General features: G+C 43.1%; 1 protein-coding gene across 1 annotated transcript in view; it reads left to right on the forward strand.

Moving 5' to 3' along the window:
• The window catches only part of LOC112069216 (ELAV-like protein 2), a 55064-nt gene that overhangs the window by 13911 nt on the left and 17999 nt on the right, over window positions 1-23154 (forward strand). Inside the window, 3 exon segments of the mRNA XM_024136507.2 lie at window positions 4137-4227; window positions 13838-14078; window positions 22472-22575. Coding sequence (XP_023992275.1) covers window positions 4156-4227; window positions 13838-14078; window positions 22472-22575 — 417 coding nt within the window. The 5' untranslated portion in view covers window positions 4137-4155.

The following is a 23154-nucleotide window of genomic DNA, read 5'->3' on the forward strand; positions in this document are numbered from 1 at the left end:
GCCACACAAGCTCACAGAATGGGACCGCTGAAGTGTGTAGCGCGTAACAATTCTGTCCTCGGTTGAAACACTCACTACCGAGTTCCAAGCTGCGTCTGGACACAACGTCAGCACAAATGTTTGTTGGGAGCTTCATGCAATGGGTTTCCATGGCTGAGCAGCCGCATACAAGACTAAGATCACCATGCGCAATGCAAAGCGTCGACTGATGTGGTGTGAAGCTCGCTGCCATTGGACTTTGGAACAGTGGAATTTGGGTTTGGCGGATGCAAGGAGAACACTACCTGCCCCAATGCATAGTGGCAACTGTAAAGTTTGGTGGCGGATGAATAATGGTTTGAGCTGAGCCCATAAGTTCCAGTGAAGGGAACCTTAATTCTACAGCATACATACAATGACATTCTAGACGGTTCTGTGCTTCCAACTTTGTGGCAATATTTTGGGGAAGGCCCTTTCCTGTTTCAGCATGACATTGCCCCTGTGCGCAAAGCGAGGTCCGTACAGAAATGGTTTGTCGATTTTGGTGTGGAAGAATTTGATTGGCCTGCACAGAGCCCTGACCGCAACCTCAACGAACACCTTTGGGATGAATTGGACCACTGACTGCAGGCTAGGCCTAATCGCCCAACATCAGTGCCCGACCTCATGAATGGAAGCAAGTCCCTGCAGCAATGTTCCAGAATCTAGTGTAAAGCCTTCTCCACTCTTCAGGGGCTGTTATAGCAGCAAAGGGGGGGACCAACTCCATATTTTCTACCCATGATTTTGGAATGAGCCGTTCGATGGCATGTTTCACCTACTTTTGGCCGTGTAGTGTGTTCAGTTTTCAGTAAACCAGCTAGTTCTGACAGTCGGCAACCATTTTTTTTTGTATTTATTACATTTTTTTCTAGCAACTCAAAATGGATTATTAACCTTGAGGTGAAGTGTAGGCCCTACATTGATATTTGGTCTGGAGATGAAAATGAATTGAATCCATTGTTTTGCTGTTCATCTGAAGGGCTGTCCATTTAATGATAAAAACCACACCAGTCAGATGAAGGGCTGTTCAAGCATAACTAAGAGCAGAAAAGCCATGTTATACACACCCTGTTGGAAATAATTCTAGTCCTGCCATGTTCAGCCTAACTGATCTCATTATGATGTCCTTGTGACTGCCACTACTGTTGTAAAGAGCTGTGTAAATCTGCGCGGTCAGCTGTAGAGTCCTAGTTTAGTTACAGCATTGACCTTGGTAGAGGGACATTACTACCTTAAAGCCTGTTGATGTCGCCTCACTGTAGAAGTTTGGCTTACTCGGTTGGTTTTAGGTTGACTGTCCTGGTTGCTGGCTTTGGGGCTTTTTTTTGACTGCCTGAAACAGAAATCTCGGGGAAACATTGCATTGTGATACTCTAAATATTCATTACAAATGCTGTCGTCTTAACCATTTTAACTTTCTAACCTGTTTGCTCGACCTATAGTTATCTAACAAGAAAGAACGCTAGCTTGGTTTGTCTCGTCAAAATTCAATCATTTGTAATCTTCCTCGAACACTGTAGCCAATGGATAAATGCAGCAAGGTTAGTTTCAATTGAGATGTGTTAAGGTACATCATGTGGGTTATGATGTACGGCGCTAAGAGTCATGGGTAAAACCTGAAGGGGTTTTTCTTTTCTGCTTTGTTGTTAGGCTAAGTAAACATAAGTGACTATTGGAATTCATGGGGAGACGGTAAACCATTGATTTTAAAGTGTATTTGTTTCAATTCAAAGCAAGTTGTCTTTTTCATAGTTCAATGTCAGTCTGTTGCCAATGGCAACATTGCTTCTGGATTGCACTATTGTGCGTGTATTTGAGTGGGCTGCAGATTCTCGTGTGTATTAAACTGTCGTACCCTGAGTATCGAACCATTTTGCAGTTGTGACATCAAGAGCTCAAACAGTCTGTTCCTACCAATAAAATATTGATTTAAAATGCAACAAATGGGCCTAGTCTTGTGTTCATATTTACAGAAATGCATACATTTAATTGACTTGTCAATATGATGTTTGGGATAATGACATGTAATGGTAAATTGGAACATGCTGGCCATCAGGGCTCAGACATAACTGTAACATATTAGGATTTTGACGCTGTTTCTGCGTTGGTGTTATGAGTAGTCGCAAAGGTAGTGACTTCACGATAAGACCCCATGTGTCCTGATTGCATGTTTGCACTAAAACTGAGTAGCACTTGATACATGTACATTGAGCAAAAATATAAACGCAACATGTAAAGTGTTTGGTTTCATGAGCTGACATAAAAGATCCCAGAAATATTCCAGACAAACAAGAAGCTTATTTCTCCCCTAAAAAGTGACATTTGTTTATCGCTGCCAAGATAATCCATCCACCTGACAGCTGTGGCATATCAAGAATCATCAATACACAGGGGAAACCTTGTCCTCGGGACAATAAAAGACCACTAAAATGTGCAGTTTTGTCACAACACAACGCCACAGATGTCTCAAGTTTTGAGGGAGCGTGCAATTGGCATGCTGACCACAAGAATGTTCATTTCTCTACCATGAGCCGCCTCCAATGTCGTTTTAGAGAATTTGGCAGTACCTCCAACCGGCCTCACAATCGCATACCACGTCTATGGCATCGTGTGTGCGAGCAGTTTGCTGATGTCAACATTGTGGAAAAAAATTCCCCATGGTGGGGTTATGGTATGGGGCATGCATAAGCTAGCCAATTATCTATGGCAATTTGAATGCACAGAGATACCTTGAGATCCTGAATCTGCCGCCATCACCTCATGTTAAAGCATGGTGAAGCACTGCCCAATGTCACACTGCTCTGTACAACATTCCGGGAAGCTGAAAATGTCAGTTCTTCCATGGCTTGCATACTCATACACCCATTGAGCATGTTTGGGATGCTCTGGATCAACGTGTACGACAGCGGTTTCCAGTTCCCTCCAATATCCAGCAAATCCGCACCACTGTTGAGGAGTGGGACAACATTCCACAGGACACAATCAATAGCCTGATCAACTTTATGCGATGGAAATGTGACGCTGCATGAGAAATGGTCGCGCTAGATACTGGCTGGTTTTCTGATCCACATCCCTACCTTTTAAGGTATCTGACCAACCGATGCATATCTGTATTCCCAGTCATGTGACATCCATAGATTGGGGCCTAATGAATTTATTTTAATTGACCGTTTAAAAAAAAAAAAAAATCTTTTAAATTTCTTTTAAAATTATTTCTTTTTCTTCCAAATTTCTTTTTTTCCCCCTCCATTCTATTAAATGTAACGGTCTTTGAAATTGTTGCCTCTATTTTTGGTCAGTGATTTTTATTTTTTATTATTTTTTAATTATTTTTTAACACTTCCACTGCTTTGAGATGTTTCCTTTTTCCCATCATGCTTAGCTTTGTTTTCTGGTTACAGTTATGGCAGTTAAAGATGGTTTATTTTTTAACTAGGTGATGTTTCCATTTGCTGACTACATAGAAAAAAAATCTATTTATATATATTTTAGTCTTAATACCAGTCTCCAGAGGGAGATCTGTCATGCTTTTGTTGGGGTTGAACTGGACCTTCCTCACACTTCGACTGTGGCAAAAGGTATCCACTTTGATTATTAGTGATTTGATGTAGCAGGCTTGGATATACCTGACTTGGTGTGGTTATAACCTGGCTTAGGGTTATAAAGACCCGACTGTAGCCCAGTTTGCTTGATCACATGAGACACAATGTAATTTGAATGACGTCAGATTGGGGGGTGGTTCAGTGCTTTTGTGAGCTACTTGATCATTGGTTAGTGAATGTGTCGGCATAATAAAAGCAGTTGGCTCTATCTGGCGAGCTTCAGATGTAAGCTGTACTGTGCAACTCAATGGATTTTACTCTGACGCATCCCATCCATTCAACTAATTATCATTACTCATGCTTGTTGTTCCTGTTTGCGTGGCCTGATTTTTCTTGATTCTAACTCTCTACAGATATTTCCTCCCCGTCTCATTTCCTCCATCTCATTTCTGCTCCTTCCTAAAGATGACTTCCTTATTATGACCTCCCATCAATGAAGTGATCTCCCACTGACTTGCATTTGTTCCCCGTTGAATCTAACACACAGTACTTTTTTGTGTCCCATATTTGCAGACGGCAACTCCAAACTAACATGGCAGTCAGACTGTGCGACGTGGCTTCTCTGCTTAGAAGTGGTTCGTGGGCGGCAGAGCCTTGGACTGGGGTTGGTTGCACTTCATCTTCAATTCATTTGGCCGATAAATGCTCAACGTCTCAGGCCATACCAATGACTGACTAGCTCTCACCAATTTTGCCAGAATTGTCTTTTGTGTTAAATTTTTGGCTAATTTACGGTGCTTTTCCATTTTGGTTACGAGAAACTTGTCTGTCCATTTTGGTATGGTCTAAAACTGTCACTTTGATAATGACTGTCTGAATGTATGCACTTAGAAAGTAGTATAGCATTTGAAATACTTGTAGGGAGATGTAGTTTTTGTAGGAGAAGTATGACATCCTATCCCCTTGTACTTTATGCTTTTGTAGTCCCAGTATTCTCACGGTTGTAGTCTAGCAACTGTATTTGTATTCACACACTTGAATGATGGAGATGACCTACTGATTTTAACGGTCAGTTAGGGCTTGGAATTGCCAGGGACGTCACGATACTTAGGTGCCGATAGGATATATTTTGCGATTCTATATGTATTGTGATTCAATATTGCGATTTGATGATTCCAAACATATTGCTCACTAGGTCTGCTGCAGAGAGACGTGTGAGAATGAGAAAATTTGATTTTGATCAGTCATGGAAATAAGTGCTGAGAAAATGTTGGCTCACTATTTACAAAGATGATGGAGAACAAGCTATAAGATGAAAAATACCAGAGTTTTGGTGAAGTTACTGCCAACTAGTGCTGGCTAACGCAACCTAGCAAAAAACAAATCGACCCTTGCCGTCAAAGTAGCGATATTTCAGCCAAAATAATATTGTGGTATGCCCCCTTAATTTTTTAAATGATGATTAAACCCCCCCCCCCCCCCCAATCATTACTATATATACGGTCGTGGCCAAAAATATTGGCACCCTTGCAATTTTTTGTCCAATAATGCCACATTTCTATCAGAAAACGGTTTAAATTAATTTTGGTGTCCACATAAAGTTAAAGTCGGGAGTTTACATACACTTAGGTTGGAGTCATTAACACTTGTTTTTCAACCACTCCACAAATTTCTGGTTAACAACCTATAGTTTTGGCAAGTCGGGTTCGGACATTTTTCCAACAATTGTTTACAGACCGATTATTTCACTTATAATTCACTGTATCACAGCTCCAGATTGTCAGAAGTTAACATACACTAAGTTGACTGTGTCTTTTTAAACAGCTTGGGAAATTCCAAGTTTTAGATGCTTCCGATAGGCTAGTTGACATAATTTGAGTCAATTGGAGGTGTACCTGTGGATGTATTTCAAGGCCTACCTTCAAACTCTGTGCCTCTTTACTTTACATCATGGGAAAATCAAAAGAAATCAGCCAAGACCTAAAAATAAAAAATGGTAGACCTCAACAAGTTTGGTTCGTCCTTGGGAGAAATTTCCAAACGTCTGACGGTACCATGCTCATCTGTACAACCAATAGTACGCAAGTATAAACACCATGGGAACACGCAGCCGTCATACTGCTCAGGAAGGAGACTCGTTCTGTCTCCTAGAGATAAACGTGCTTTGGTGCGAAAAGTGCAAATCAATCCCAGAACAACAGCAAAGGACCTTGTGAAGATGCTGGAGTAAACGGGTACGAAAGTTTCTGTATCCACACTAAAACGAGTCCTATATCGACATTACCTGAAAGGCCGCTCAGCAAGGAAGAAGCCACTGCTCCAAAACCGCCATTTAAAAAAAAAAAAAAGCCAGACTACGGTTTGCAACTGCACATGGGGACGAAGATCGTACTTTTTGGAGAAATGTCCTCTGGTCTGATGAAACAAAAATAGAACTGTTTGGCCATAATGACCATCGTTATGTTTGGAGGAAAAAGGGGGATGCTTGCAAGCCAAAGAACACCATCCCAACCGTGAAGCACGGGGGTGGCAGCATCATGTTCGGGGGATGCTTTGCTGCAGGTGGAACTGGTGCACTTCACAAAATAGATGGCATCATGAGGTAGGAAAATTATGTGGATATATTGAAGCAACATCTCAAGACATCAGTCAAGAAATTAAAGCTTGGTCGCAAATGGGTCTTCCAAATGGACAATGACCCCAAGCATACTTCCAAAGTTGTGGCAAAATGGCTTGAGGACAACAAAGTCAAGGTATTGGAGTGGCCATCACAAAGCCCTGACCAGAGGACATTTCTCCAAAAAGTACGATCTTTGTCCCATGTGCAGTTGCAAACCGTAGTGTTTATACTTGCGTACTATTGTTTGTACAGATGAACGTGGTACCTTCAGGCGTTTGTAAATTGCTCCCAAGGATGAACCAGACTTGTGTAGGTCTACAATATTTTTTCTGAGGTCTTGGCTGATATTTTAGATTGTCCCGTGATGTCAAGCAAAGAGGCACTGAGCTTGAATGTAGGCCTTGAAATACATCCACAGGTACACCTCCAATTGACTCAAATGGTGTCAATTAGCCTATCAGAAGATTCTAAAGCCATGACATAATTTTCTGGAATTTTCCAAGCTGTTTAAAGGCAGTCAACTTAATGTATGAACTTCTGACTCACTGTAATTGTGATAGTGAAATAATCTGTCTGTAAACAATTTATGGAAAAATGACTTGTGTCATCCACAAAGTAGATGTTCTTACCAAAACTATAGTTTGTTTACCAGAAGTTTGGAGTGGCTGAAACACTTAGGTTGGAGTCATTTTTAAAACAAATTTATGTAAACTTCCGACTTCAACTGTATGTATACACACAGTGCATTCATACGTTACAACCTTATTCAAAAATGGATTAAATAATTTTTTCCCTTCAATCCACACACTAACCCCTAATGACAAAGCAAAAACAGGTTTTTAAAGTTTTTGCAAATTATGAAAAATAAGCACCTTTTATTTACATAAGTATTTAGACCCTTTGCTATGAGACTTGAAATTGAGCTCTGGTGCATCCTGCTGTCATTGATCATCCTTAATGTTTCTACAACTTGGAGTCCACCTGTGGTAAATTCAATTGTTTGGACATGATTTGGAAGGTCCCACAGTTGACAGTGCATGTCAGTGCAAAAACCAAGCCATGAGGTCGAAGGAATTGTCCGTAGAGCTCAGACAGGATTGTGTCGCAGTACAGATCTGGGGAAGGGTACCAAAAAATGTCTGCAGCATTTGAAGGTTCCCAAGAACACAGTGGCCTTCATTCTTAAATGGAATTTTGGAACCACTAAGACTCTTCCTAGAGCTGGCCGGCCGGCCAAACTGAGCAATCAGGGAAGTAGGGCCTTGGTCAGGGAGTTGACCAAAAAACTATACTCTCTCTGACAGTTCCTCTGTGGAGATGGGAGAACCTTCCAGAAGGAAAACCTCTGCAACACTCTACCAATCAGGCCTTTATGGTAGTGACCAGATGGAAGCCACTCCTCAGTAAACAGTACATGACAGCCCGCTTGAAGTTTGCCAAAAGGCACCTTAAATAAAACACTTAATATATACTGGGCAAGTCAGTTAAGAACAAATTCTTATTTACAATGACGGCCTCTTCCGGCCTAACCTGGACAACGCTGGGCCAATTGTGCGCCACCCTATGGGACTCCCAATCACGGCCGGTTGTTGATACCCTGGTTCAAATCCAGGCTGTCTGTAGTGATGCCTCTAGCCCTGAGATGCAGTGCCTTAGACCGCTGCGCCACTCGGGAGCCCTAAAGGACTCTCAGACCATGAGAAACAACATTCTCTGGTCTGATGAAACCAAGTTGGAACTCATTGGCCTGAATGCCAAGTGTCACGTCTGGAAGAAACCAGGCACCGCACATCACCTGGCCAAAACCATCCCTACAGTGAAGCATGGTGGTGGCAGCATCATGCTGTGGGGATGTTTTTCAGCTGCAGGGACTGGGAGACTAGTCAGGATCGAGGGAAAGATGGAACAGAGCAAAGTATAGCGAGTTCTTTGAAAACCTGCTCCAGGGTGCTCTGGACCACAGACGGGCGAAGGTTCACAATGACCCTATGCACCCAGCCAAGGCAACACAGGAGTGGGTAGTCTCTGAATGTCCTTCAGTGGCCCAGCCAGAAGCCGGACTTGAACCCGACCAAACGTCTCTTAAGACCTGAAAAATAGTTGTGCAGCAACGCTCCCCATCCAACCTGACAGAGCTTGAGAGGATCTGCAGAGAAGAATGGGAGACACTCCCCAAATACAGGTGTGCCAAGCTTGTAGTGTCATACCCAATAGGATTCGAGGCTGCCAAAGGTGCTTCAACAAAGTACTGAGTATTTCATTTAAAAAAATTATAATAATTCTATAAATTTGCAAAATATTCCTGACCTGTGTTTGGTGTGTCATTATTGGTTATTGTGTGTAGATTGAGGGGGAAACTATTTAATCAGTTTCTAAAATTAGGCTGTAACCTAACGATGTTGAAAAAGTCAAGGGGTCTGAATACTTTCCGTATGCAGTGTTTGTATGCATACATACTGAACAAAAAATATAAATGCAACCAATTTACAGTTCATATACATACATTTGTCAATTTAAATTTAATTAGGCCCTAATCTATGGATTTCACAACTGGGCAGGGGTGCAGCCATGGGTGGCATAGGCCCACCCACTGGGGCGCCAGGCCCAGCCAATCAGACGATCCCACAGGTGAAGCCAGGTGTGGATGACCTGGGCTGGCTTGGTTAGACGTGGTTTTGCCTTTTAGTTGAACGTACTGCCAAATCCTCAAAAACAACGGAGGCAGTTTATGGTAGAGACATGAACATGAAATACTCATCCAACACCTCTGGTGGACATTCCTGCAGTCCAGTCCGCATGCCAATTGTACGCTCCCTCAATTTGAGACATCTGTGAAATTGTGTTGTGAGACAACTGCACATTTTAGTGACCTTTTGTCTCCAGCACAGGGTGCACCTGAGTAATGATCATGCTGTTTTAATCAGCTTCTTGATATGCCACACCTATCAGGTGGATGGTTTATCTTGGCAAAGGAGAAATGCTCACTAACAAGGATGCAAACACACATTTTATGCAAAACATTTGAGAGAAATAAGCTTTTTGTGCGTATGGAACATTTTATCGTATCTTTCAGCTAATTAAACATGGGACCAACACTTTACATGTTGCTTTTTTTCTTGGTGTGCGTGTATCTATATATCCATCTCTACATGACCAAAAGTATGTGGACACATGCTCGTTTAACATCTCCTTCCAAAATCATGGGCATTAATATGGAGGTAGTCCCCCCTTTTGCTGCTATAACAGCCTCCACTCTTCTGAGTAGGCTTCCCACTAGATGTTGGAATACTGCTGCAGGGACTTGCTTCCATTTACCCACAAGCATTAGTGAGGTCGGGCACTGATGTTGGGGAGATTAGGCATGGCTCGCAGCCTGCTTTCCAATTCATCCCAGTGGTGTTCGATAGGGTTGAGGTCAGGGCTCTGCAGGCCAGTCAAGTTCTTCCACACCGATCTCGACAAACCATCTAGTATGTCACATTTGGGGGCGGCAAGTAGCGTAGTGGTTAGAGCGTTCGTCCAGTAAACGAATCCCCGAGCTGACAAGGTTAAAATCTGTCGTTCTGCCCCTGAACAAGGCAGTTAACCCACTGTTCCCTGGTAGGCCGTCATTGTAAATAAGAATTTGTTCTTAACTGACTTGCCTAGTTAAAGGTAAAATAATTTAAATTTCTGTATGGACCTTGTTTTGTCATGCTGAAACAGGAAAAGGCCTTCTCTAACTGTTAACACAAAGTTGGAAGCACAGAATCTTCTAGCATGTCTTTTTATGCTGTCGTTAGGATTTCTCTTCACTGGAACTAAGGGGCGTAGCCCGAACCATGAAAAACAACCCCAGACCATTATTCCTCCTCCACCGAACTTTACAGTTGGCACTATGTATTGGGGCAGTTAGAGTTCTCCTGGCATCCGCCAAACCCGGATTTGACTGTCAGTGTCAGATGGTGCAGCGTGATTCATCACTCCAGAGAACGCATTTCCACTGCTCCAGAGTCCAATTGCGGTGAGCTTTACACCACTCCAGCCAATGCTTGGCATTGTGCATGGTGATCTTAGGCTTGTGTGCGGCTGCTCGGCCATGGAAACCCATTTCGTTAAGCTCCCGACGAACAATCCTTGTGCTAATGTTGGGACTCGGTAGTGAGTGTTGCAACCAAGGACAGACTGTTTTTTTACATGCCTCAGCACTCTGCAGTCCCATTCTGAGCGCTTGTGTGGCTTACCACTTCGCGGCTAAGCCGTTGTTGCTCCTAGACCAGGGCTCACCAACCTTCTTTCTGGAGATCTACTGTCCTGTGGGTTTTCAGTCCAACCCTAATTTAAAACACCTGATTCTACTAATTTAGCTGCTCAACAATACCTTAACTAGTTGATTCAGATATGCTAAATTAGGGACTGAACCTACAGTACAGTAGATCTCCAGGAAGAGGGTTGGGCAGCCCTGTCCTAGATGTTTCCACTTCACAATAACAGCACTTACGGTAGACCGGGGCAGCTCTAGCAGGGCAGAAACCTGACACTGACTTGTTGGGAAGGTGGAATCCTATGACGGTGCCACATTAAGTCACTGAGCTTTTCAGTAAGGCCATTCTACTGCCAATGTAGCAAGGCAGCCCCTCGGCACCCCTGATTCAGAGTTTGGGCAAAATGCGGACGACAGATTTCAGTTGAAGGCATTCAGTTGTACAATTGACTAGGTATCCCCCTTTCCCTGTCTCTCAATCAGGCAGGCACAGGTGCCAGTTCTCCGGTAGGTTACTGTTCGTTTCCAAATTGCTATCTGCAAAACGCTAGTTAGTCTTAGCAAGCTGCACATATGCAATTCGGGTTAGGGAACTTTAGCTCTAATACAGTGGTGCTATACCTAGATCTGCATATTTGTGCTACCGCATGTTCTGAATCGGACAGGAATGTGAAGATAATTTTGAGTATTCAAATGTCACTAGGGTCCCCTGGGAAACGCTATTCCAATCATATACTTGTTTTATTACTATGATTCTAACAGTTCACCCAAGTGTTTTGAAAATCTCACTAGCGATATTTGGTAAAAACATTTTTTTGCAATTAGTTGCAAACAACCTATCGTGCAAACCTACAGCAGTGCAGATTCTCACTTTAGTTGATCAGTGATTTCTGCCAGCTTGATATCCGCTTGACATTACAATGAAGAGTTTCTCTTATTGGCCTCTAAGAGGAAAGCACCGCAGCCTGCAGTAACCATTTTGGTTTCCCTTAAAACGTCTTGACCAGGGCCAACTTAACTGTAATTATGGAACCAGGAAGTTGATAACTTGATTACAGTAACACATTGCACTTTTCATGGTCCTTTAGTAAGGTCCCATCTCTGTTACACGAAGGGAAATTACACATTGCTGCAGCATCCTGAAAGTTTATTTACCCTCTGCTATAGTCTTAGAAGTGAAATTTATATAGGCCCTAGGCAGAGGGTACAAATAGTTTGCGCCCTTCCGGAAACTTCTTTATCCGAACTAAGGGTCCAAATAACGTTTTGCGCGTGTTATTTTACACATTCAAGTTTCTCACTATGCTTTGCGCACACCCTCTTCTGAACCCTCAACCCATTTAATTATATATATAATTATTACCGTTCAAAAGTTTGGGGTCACTTAACAATGTCCTTGTTTTTGAAAGAAACGCAAACTGTCTCTAACCTGAGTAGAAAGAGGAGTGGGAGGCCCCGTTGCACAACTGAGGCCAGCATCCCGGAGTCGCAGCTTCACTGTTGACGTTGAGACTGGTGTTTTGCGGTTACAATTTAATGAAGCTGCCAGTTGAGGACTTGTGAGGCGTCTTTCTCAAACTAGACACTAATGTACTTGTCCTCTTGCTCAGTTGTGCACCGGGTCCTCCCACTCTCCTCAGGTTAGAGCCAATTTGCATTATTCTGTGAAGGGACTAGTACACAGAGTTGTATGAGATCTTAAGTTTCTTGGCAATTTCTCACATGGAATAGCCTTCATTTCTCAGAACAAGAATAGACTGACAAGTTTCAGAAGAAAGTTTTTTTGTTTCTGGCCACTTTGTGCCTGTAATCAAACCCACAAATGCTGATGCTCCAGATACTCAACTAGTCTAAAGAAGGCCAGTTGTATTGCTTCTATAATCTGCACAACAATTTTCAGCTGTGATAACATAATTGCAAAAGGGTTTTATAATGATCAATTAGCCTTGTAAAATGATAAACTTGGATTAGCTAACACAACGTGCAATTCTAACACCGGAGTGATGGTTTCTGATAATGGGCCTCTGTAGATATTTCACAATACAAATCAGCCGTTTCCAGCTACAATAGTCATTTACAACATGAACAATATCTACACTGTATTTCTGATCAATTTGGTGTTATTTTAATGGACCAAAAGGGCTTTTCTTTCAGAAACAAGGACATTTCTAAGTGACCCTAAACTTTTGTGTGTGTGAGAACAAATATAAATGCAACATGTAAAGTGTTGAAATAAGAGCCCAGAAATTTTCCAGATGCACTAAAAGCTTATTTCTCTCAAACGTTTTGCGCAAAAACGTACCGTGACGAGATCTTGAAGGTCATGACAATAGGCCTCATCTGCCACCATCACCTCATGTTTCAGCACGATGATGCACGGCCCCATGTCGCAAGGATCTGTACACACTTCCTGGAAGCTGACAATGTCCCTGTTCTTCAGTGAGCCTAAATTTAACCCATTGAGCATGTTTGGGATGCTCTGGATCGACGTGTACGACAGCGTGTTCCAGTTCCCGCCGATATCCAGCATCTTTGCACAGCCATTGAAGAGTGGTGCAACATTCCACAGGCCATGATCAATAGCCAGATCAACTCTGTGTAAAAATGTGTTGCGCTGCATAAGGCAAATGGGGGTCAAATTTCTGATCCACTCCCCTATTTTTGTTTGTACACCCTGCGCAGAAATCTGTCTTTAGTTCCCCATATTCTGGAACCGCAGCCACCGAATAATATAATGGGGATACAATAGCCTATGCCTGTAACATACGGATCTGGGAGGGCTGTGTTCTCAGGTTTAATTATTTAGGCCTAATGGTAATAATGTTGAGTACTCTGTGATAACTAGTATTGTGTTCAATAGCCTATTATAATGGGTCTTCTCACACTAATTGTTGGTCATGTAATTGTATTCTGTTGAATTTTTCTAGTTCAGTCCAACTTTACTCTTCCCATAAAGTGTGAGGCTATAAGCGTGATATGGCTTCAGTTTGAATTCCATCCTCCATGTGATGAGCATCCTTTAACTATCCAATTTGTCAGCTTGCGGTTGGATTTATTAACATTAGCTGGCTTCAAATACATGTGTATTTGAGTATCTGGTATTTAATATACCTTTTTTCTTTGCGCATTTAAATACACACAGAGTATTTGTTTGAGTATTTTAAGGGTTATTTATAAAAAATAAACGGTTTACCAAAATTGTATTTTTACAGTTTTCAAATACTAGGGTTAATGCATTTTAGAATTTAAAATGCTTTCCAAGTTTATTTCCAAATTCATTCATATCAAAAAACGTGTATTTTCAAATAAAAGATATGAAAACTTTGAATGTATGTAGAAGTAATGAATGTTTTTTGAAATAGTATTTGTACTCGGTCTGTTAGCATGTGGACTTTTCTGTCTCTTTAGCAGGTAATTGCAGCCATGGAAACACAGCTGTCCAATGGGCCCACTTGCAACAACACGAGCAACGGTCCCTCAACAATCTCAAACAACTGCTCCTCTCCGGTTGAGTCGGGGAGCATGGAGGACAGTAAAACTAACTTGATAGTAAACTACCTGCCTCAGAACATGACCCAAGAAGAGCTCAAGAGTTTGTTTGGGAGCATCGGCGAAATTGAGTCCTGTAAATTAGTTCGAGACAAAATAACAGGTAAGGTATGCAGATGCCATTGAATTGTTAAAAGGTGCTCAATTGTTTTCTTTTTAAAGTTGTTTATTTTTTGGGAGGGGGTATATCAGTTGAGACCACAGCCATGTGGTGGTTTATGGGTGGATGATGTCATGGGCATTTGTCTCTTTTGTATACATTTTTTTCCCTCGCTAACTTGATGCCATTTTATTCTCCAGTGTCATGAATTATGGAACGTTGTGCTTTTTATCCCCAATTAAAGCATGGATCTTGCTTTTAAAGATTATATTTAGTGAGGCGATAGAGCAAAATGTTATAATTAGATGGCATCTCTAAGTGAAAGCCATTATGAAACTTACCCAGCAGCAAACCAGATTGACTTACTCTAGAAAGGACTGATTGTTAAATATCACTCGTTTAACTTGTTCTTTTAAGACGGCTTGCTCCTGTCATCCATCATGCCATAAGCAATGCCAAAGGGGGGGCGACCCTTTGGGTACCTGGACATGAAACATTAGTTTTCCTTTTAATGGAAAAGGACTACTTCCGAGGTTAACATTTTACAGGATTTTGTCCAGAAATTTTACCTGAGGTGACATTTTCACTGTAATACACCTGTATTTGTTGAATGGCTTTTCTAGGTGGAAATCTGAATGTCACCATTTTTCGATCAGTGGCTGTGGGAAGGAAGGGCAAACGCTGCCGAGCTCAAGCAAAAGGCATAAGCACACATTGACGTGACATCTCGGACATGACTATGTAGATCACGTGTCAAACTCATTCCACCGAGGACAGAGTTGTCTGCCTGTTTTCGATCCTCCCTTGTACTTGATTGATTGAATTAAGGTCAATGATTAGTTAGGAACTCCCCTCACCTGGTTGTCTAGGTCTTAATTGAAGGTAATAAACCAGCAGACACTAGACCTTCCATGGAAATAGTTTGAGACCCCTGGGGTAGATGAGGGCGATGTCGCTGGATCATGACTGCTCAGTGTATCAAGGTTTCCTAGACCTCTCTCTGCTGGTTATAACGCTCACACACAGGGACTTGGTATTGAGTCTGTAGCTATAGTGAGAATTGTATCCATTTTCATTTGACCCTGAACCATTTACCGTGCCTCAGTGTAGTGCGTTGCCTTATGACCTTCAGAGTCTACCAATGGTATAAGACCCCCCCCCCCCCACCACCCATAACAAGTGGAACAATTTGAATTGACTCAATGTGTTTTTGTACTCTTAAGCAATGTTCCAGAAGACTGCTGCGTAGAAGAAATATCAGCCTACTGAAAGAAACATGAGATTTCAACTTCACTCAACTTTCTGGAGTTTTTTCCCCTTATCAACGTTTCCCTTTTTAACGTGGCAGTTGATCAAATCAACACAATTTTAGCGACTTTCAATGCAACATACCAAAACAAACTATGCACGAGATTTTGGTTATAGGCAGAACACATCTATATGCAAATGCATAATTATCGTATGGATCTGTCAGTCCCTTTTGAACTGGACTGTGTTTACAGCATGAGCGGTCATGAGTAGATGCAGCTCTCGCTTTGTTCTCAAAACAAGCTGCATGTACTGTAGCCACGTGTGCACATTTTTGTTCATATTTGTTGTTAGTGAGTTATTAGCCCAGGTATAGATATTTTATAGTCAGCAATAGGGGTGCTTCCTACAAGAGCACAAAATGTGTAAATTTCTGTCTTTGAAAATAGCTTTTTTTTCTCTCTTTGTCTTAAAGGGGTGTTGTATTTTAATGGGCTTGAATTAGCCAATATAAAGAGGGTAGCATAATTTGTCTTTTCTGTAATAATTTTATGGGAATTGTCTTTTTTTATTTTTGTAACGTGGTTTCTTGCATCAAACATTCAGTCACCGTGTCTGAAGGACAAGTGGATAAACAGGTTCATTTTTAAGCCTTGCATGTTTTTTTTCAAAAGTCTCATGGAATGTACATGTTCAATGTATGCCTGCTACTGTATGCTAACTGATAGAACAGCTAGTAAAATGTTATGGAAGGCTTTTTCTCCATTGTTTTTGATGGTAGCCCTACATTATTAAAATAGCCATATTAGCCTGTTTGGCCACTGTTAGTTTTAACTTAAAACTGGTACAGCCTCCGTGTTCACAGTAAATGAGCGCTGGAAGTTGCAGAGTTTTTACAACATTCACGTTCATGCTCACCACAACAAATTTGCTCAGTCCCCCCCCCCCCCCCCCTAAAAAAAATATTTTAGCAAACATTCATAAGTTTGTAAATTTTAGTCCTGTTTGTACCTGCCATGTCGGTTATTTTTTATATGGCGGGTGAGTACAGTATTTATTTTGGCAAACTCCCAAGGTCCTCTGATAGTACTAGCCCCGTGCAACAGGCCTGTGTTTTACCAGACATTCCTTTGACAGGTGCTGCTTGCAGTTTGAGCAAGAAAACAACTGATTAGATAAAAGTGCTGTGCATATATAGTTCATATGAATTACCTAAATTTTTATCAAGTTTCAAAGTGAGTACTTATGTTTTATAAGCATGTTTTATGCCAATGAATAGAAGGTAAACATCTCCAAATCTATCAGTTTAATTAAATGGCAATAAAAATCCCAGATTTCCCCACTGAGCTAAACTTTTTGGAAATGGCAAGTTCACTTCCTAATAACGCATCTCAGGTGCGCTGTTCAGCAGCTCGCGGAGGGGGGTGTGTGTTTTCATTAGGAGGGGGGCGTCTACTGTGGCTCGCTAAAATAATGATCACGCTGCCTCAAAATATTATGGGGACACCTATACATTTGGAAGCCAAGCACGAGTTATTAGTGTAGCCGTATATTGTCTCGACAGGTTGTTGAATATCTTCATACCTAGAATAAAGTCTCCGGCTTTCCGTCATGAACAATTGAATGAGAAAAGTAAAAATATATATATATACACTGCTCAAAAAAATAAAGGGAACACTTAAACAACACAATGTAACTCCAAGTCAATCACACTTCTGTGAAATCAAACTGTCCACTTAGGAAGCAACACTGATTGACAATAAATTTCACATGCTGTTGTGCAAATGGAATAGACAACAGGTGGAAATTATAGGCAATTAGCAAGACACCCCCAATAAAGGAGTGGTTCTGCAGGTGGTGACCACAGACCACTTCTCAGTTCCTATGCTTCCTGGCTGATGTTTTGGTCACTTTTGAATGCTGGCGGTGCTTTCACTCTAGTGGTAGCATGAGACGGTAGTCTACAACCCACAGTGCAGCTCATCCAGGATGGCACATCAATGTGAGTTGTGGCAAGAAGGTTTGCTCTGTCTGTCAGCGTAGTGTCCAGAGCATGGAGGCGCTACCAGGAGACAGGCCAGTACATCAGGAGACGTGTAGGAGGGCAACAACCCAGCAGCAGGACCGCTACCTCCGCCTTTGTGCAAGGAGGATTAGGAGGAGCACTGCCAGAGCCCTGCAAAATGACCTCCAGTAGGCCACAAATGTGCATGTGTCTGCTCAAACGGTCAGAAACAGACTCCATGAGGGTGGTATGAGGGCCTGACGTTCACAGGTGGGGGTTGTGCTTACAGCCCAACACCGTGCAGGACGTTTGGCATTTGCCAGAGAACACCAAGAATTGGCAAATTCGCCACTGGCGCCCTGTGCTCTTCACAGATGAAAGCAGGTTCACACTGAGCACATGTGACAGAGTCTGGAGACGCCGTGGAGAACGTTCTGCTGCCTGCAACATCCTCCAGCATGACCGGTTTGGGCGGGGGTCAGTCATGTGTGGGGTGGCATTTCTTTGGGGGGCTGCACAGCCCTGCATGTGCTCGCCAGAGGTAGCCTGACTGCCATTAGGTACCGAGATGAGATCCTCAGACCCCTTGTGAGACCATATGCTGGTGCGGTTGGCCCTGGGTTCCTCATAATGCAAGACAATGCTAGACCTCATGTGGCTGGAGTGTGTCAGCAGTTCCTGCAAGAGGAAGGCATTGATGCTATGGACTGGCCCGCCCGTTCCCCAGACCTGAATCCAATTGAGCACATCTGGGACATCATGTCTCGCTCCATCCACCAAAGCCACGTTGCACACACAGACTGTCCAGGAGTTGGCGGATGCTTTAGTCAAGTCTGGGAGGAGATCCCTCAGGAGACCATCCGCCCCTCATCAGGAGCATGCCCAGGCGTTGTAGGGAGGTCATATAGGCACGTGAGGGGCCACACCACACTACTGAGCCTCATTTTGACTTGTTTTAAGGACATTACATCAAAGTTGGATCAGCCTGTAGTGTGGTTTTCCACTTTAATTTTGAGTGTGACTCCAAATCCAGACCTCCATGGGTTGATAAATTTGATTTCCATTGATAATTTGTGTGATTTTGTTGTCAGCACATTCAACTATGTAAAGAAAAAAAGTATTTAATAAGAATATTTCATTCATTCAGATCTAGGATGTTTTATTTTAGTGTTCCCTTTATTTTTTTGAGCAGTGTATATATTTTTTTTTACATGCGGTGGTTTGGAAAAAGGAATCCCGTGTCAATCGTCCTTAGGAATAAGGCACCTGCTCGGTTAATAATTACACAACCAACTTCTCTAGTAATACTAGTCACATTGAAGTAGAGCTGTAGATGATTTGTCAATGATATTGATCTATTCCCGGTGTAGCCCGTCTTCATTAAATAGGCCTACCTGTAAACGAACAACCCTCTCCCTTCTAAAATATGAATGGTGTTGAATATTTTACCATGCTTACATATAGCTGAGAAGCTTTCAAACGAAAGACTGTCTCCTGGTAGGCTCCTGTGCGTGCTTCTCTGTAACTCCACCTCGTAATGGTGTGTTCAAGTCTAAAAATACAATGCTCTCAGTGTTTTGAGCTAAATGCATCCATGTCCCTGCATGCCCGGTACTACACTGTGCTCTGTGTCTAATGAGGGATACCCATTCTCTCTGAGGGGGAAAAAAAGCCACTCGCCATAATTATACACAATACGCAGCGAGGCTAACAACCTGTGAAATTACTGTGCTTTGTGCCATATTCTGCTTGTCTCCATTTTGAAAAAGTGATGCATTTTGCATGTGAACTGGCTATACTATTTACTGTCACATGGAATGATGTCTGGATTAAGCCTTTTCTCCCATGAGAGATGCGTATGGAAACTGTATGAATGGATAGGGGTTCGGGGACGATACTAGCGTCGCAATACTCGTTCTTGTTGTGGCAAAGGAAATAAAACACAAAGTGGTTTTAACTTCTTTAGGAAAACGGCCCTAATGTTGGAAACATTGTCATCCAAGCTATAATCACACAATATTTACATACGGCAGCATTTTTGCCATGAAACCTATTGCAATACTGGCATTGTCCCGGGACTAATAATGGGGCTGGGACTTTTCTTTTATTCTCTTGGTAGTCTTCTAAACAAACAGATCAGCCTTGAGTGGTGTGTTACTTTTGACAGACGAGATTATTAGTGGAAGTTGTCTGTAATACGTCTGAATTGTTAATCTGACAACGGTGTTTAAATAATGTAACTATGAGGTGGCTAAGGACTGTTATGATGGTTTGGACTAAGTGTGATTGTCTGCTTTGGTAAGCTTTTAGCTGTTGGCAAGTGAGTTGGGTATGGATTATTATTATTTATTTTTTAAATCTTCAGACGAGTGTGAACAACAGGAAGTGTCTCGTGCTAGCTACCTCAGATGTTGAGTAATCACCAGACATCCTGAGAGATTAACCTGTATGTCCTCTAGTGCATTCTTCCTGTTTTAAATGTGCCCCCCCCCCCCCCTGGATTGCCTGCAATGTCTGGGGAACCAATTAGAGTATGGGCTCCTCAAACATCTGCCAAATCAGAACAAAGGGATTATCCATAGGAAAGGACTATCCATAGGAAAGATCTGTAGTTTTCTCAACATAGCAGAATCCAGTCAGGATTTGTTTGCCCTCCAGGCTCAAATGGAAGTGTCATCTCACCGGCTCATTTCAAAGGCTCACTGTTTCTCCTGGCTATTGCGCTTCCCCGATATGCAAGGTGAATTTAAGTTTATCAACTGGTCTTTATAGCAGCCGAGGAACCCGTGTAAGCACTGGGCTCACGGTGATGGCCCACGGTGATGGCCCACATTGAGCCAGAGTGGGAGTGAATCTCCCAATCTTCTCTTTTTTTTAATTTTAATTTTTTATAGCAAGTAGAAATGGCAGACTGTTTGAAGAGAGGTCTGTAGAAAGCCACCCTTCGTTGAATCTGCATCCCACGTTGAAGCATTACATGTGTACGTTTGTGAATTTAGTTTTAAGGGGGTAATTTGTGGGTGCTTACCATCAGGGATTATGACTAAATGCCCTCCCCAACCACCCCCCCCCCAAGAGTTTTCAATCTCATTTTTAGGTTTCCATATATTAAATTTATCTTTATTTATTCATTATATTTGAAGTTGCTTGTGAACTTGACCACAAGTCGAATTGGCAGGGGACCTAAATGGAGTAGGGTGGAGGAAATTGAATTGGACAGTGTGCACATCAAGGAGTGGGTGTTCAATTCTATTGTAAGATTTTGGAAATAAATGCATAGTAGAGGAAACTGATTGAACCTCAGCGCTCGTCTGTCTCAAGATGACTCACTTCGAAGCAGAGGAAATCTTACCGGCAATTGTGACCTTCACGATCCTTTTGTAAGATGGGGCCAAGATTCTGCAGCCTAGGCCTTAATAGCTGTTTCAAATGCGCCAGTGGCATGTGGATTCATGTTTTTAGTAATATCCTGTGCGTTGAATCCCATTGGTTATGAAAGACATTGGATGTCCCTCTATTAGTTAGATATCCAGGGTAGCAGGCGCTGGCAAGCTAGGAAAAAGGGGGCGGGACTACAGGGCTAGAAGGGGAGGGCACGTAAGGAGCTAAGAAGGCGGCGGGACGTTACCAGGGCAGAAAGGGGGCGGGCGTACGGGAGAGGGGGGGGGGGGGCCGGGACGTTACAGGGCTAGAAGGGGACGGGAACGTACACGGGCTAGAAGGGCGGACGGGACGTGTACAGGGCTTAGAAGGGGGACGGGACGTACAGGTGCTAGAACGGGGACGGGCACCGTACAGGGCTTAGAAGGGGACGGGACGTGTACAGGAGCCTAGAAGCGGGGACGGGACGTTATAGCGCTAGAACGGCCGGACGACCACGCAAGGGCCTAGAAGGGGGACGGACGTACAGGGCTAGAAGTGGGGACGGGAACGTACAAGGCTGAGAACGCGGGACGCGGGACGTACAGGGCTAGAAGGGGGACGGGACGGTACAGGGCTAGAAGGGGGACGGACGTACAGGGCTAGAAGGGGCGACGGGACGTACAGCTAAGGGAGCATAAGGGCAGAGGGGCGGACTACAGGGCAGAAGGCGGGACGTACAGTGCAAGCTAGAAGGGGGCCGCGGGACGTACAGGGCAAGCTAAGAAGGGGGCGGGGCACGTACAGGGCTGCAAGCCTAGTAAGGAGGGCGGGACGTACAGGCGGCAGGATGGCGGGACGACCAGTGCAAGCAAGGGGCGAGACTGCGGATGAGGCGTCGGGCGGATAGAGCGCCCAGGTCTAGAAGACGTGCGGGCGGCTTACAGGGCTTAGAAGCTAGAAGGGGCCCGGGGGACGTTACAGGCGCCTAGAAGTTAGAAGTGGGGCGGGGACCGTACAGGGTAAAGCTAGAAGGGGGCTGGGGGCGTACAGGTCTAGAAGGGGGTGGGGCGTACAGGTCTAGAAGAGTGCGGCGCCTACAGGTCTAGAAGAGTGCGGGGCGTACAGGGCTGCAGGCTAGATGGGGGAGGACGTCTCGTGATTTACCCAACATCTGAGGTAGCTAACACGAGCAGCATACGGCTTAAGCTAAATACACTGGGCCATGGGAGACTCTAAATCACCAGCCAGTCAAACAGAACATGAAGAGAAATGAGGCCAGAGATGTGCAGTATGTAAAGAGAATGGGAGGGCTCCAGGACTAGTTTTCCTCGGTGTTCAACAGACTCAGTGACATTTTCCACTTCCAAACACCTTCTAAATCTGTGGTCTTCAAAGTCGATAATCTGGATTTTTTTTTGTGTGACTTTAGCTCAGAACCATTGTGGCTTCAAGTTCATCATATGCTCTTTAAAGTGGAACTGTTGTACATCCTGTTGAACTGTTGTACATCTATCTACTCTTATGCATTGGTGGGGTGGCAGGTAGCCTAGTGGTTAGAGCGTTAGCCCAGTAACCGAAAGGTTGCTGGATCGAATCCCCTAGTTGACAAGGTAAAAATCTCATTCTGAACAAGGCAATTAACTCACTTTTCCCCGGTAGGCCGTCATTTGTAAATAACAATTTTGTTCTTAACTGACTTGCCTAGTTAAATAAAAGAAAGACCTGATCTGCCCACAGTTGAACTTTTAGTAATTCTAATTGGTTTGTTTTCTGATTGCAGGGCAGAGCCTAGGTTATGGATTTGTGAATTACGTGGACCCGAAAGACGCAGAGAAAGCCATTAACACATTAAATGGCCTGAGACTACAGACCAAAACCATTAAGGTAAGCAAACACCCACCGATCACTCAAGTATCACATGGGATTGTTCATCCAATTGTCCACTATGATGGAATTTTAACCTGGTAACTTTATTCTTATTGTTCTATTCTGTTATCCTAATGTTCTATTATGTTACTTTAGAATATAACAATGTTCTATTATGTTACTTTAGAATATAACAATGTTCTATTATGTTACTTTAGAATATAACAACGTCCAAATGTTCTAAACTGCCGTTCTCATAATAGAGTCATGTGACATGGGAAGGTGAGGAGGGAGCCTGTAATATGTAAGGTGGCAAATGCACCTGTTTCTATGTTGTCATGGTTGCTTTATCATCATGTTAGTCGCACGAGCGCCTGTGTCTGAGCCGGTACCAGGAGTGCTCTCTTATGATTCATCTGGCACCGAGCCAGGTAATTGATGTGCTGGAAGAAACTCATTTTGCTTCATGGCAGTGCTCATGACCTGTGAACAGCGGGCTGATTTTATTGGTGTGATTTTCGACTGGTACATAACGCCTGACTCCAAGAGGGGGAAAGAAAATGGCTGCTGTGAAAACGTGTTCTGGTCTCTAAACCC

The sequence above is a fragment of the Salvelinus sp. IW2-2015 genome, unplaced genomic scaffold (genome assembly GCF_002910315.2).
Source record: "Salvelinus sp. IW2-2015 unplaced genomic scaffold, ASM291031v2 Un_scaffold933, whole genome shotgun sequence".
Lineage (NCBI taxonomy): Eukaryota > Metazoa > Chordata > Actinopteri > Salmoniformes > Salmonidae > Salvelinus > Salvelinus sp. IW2-2015.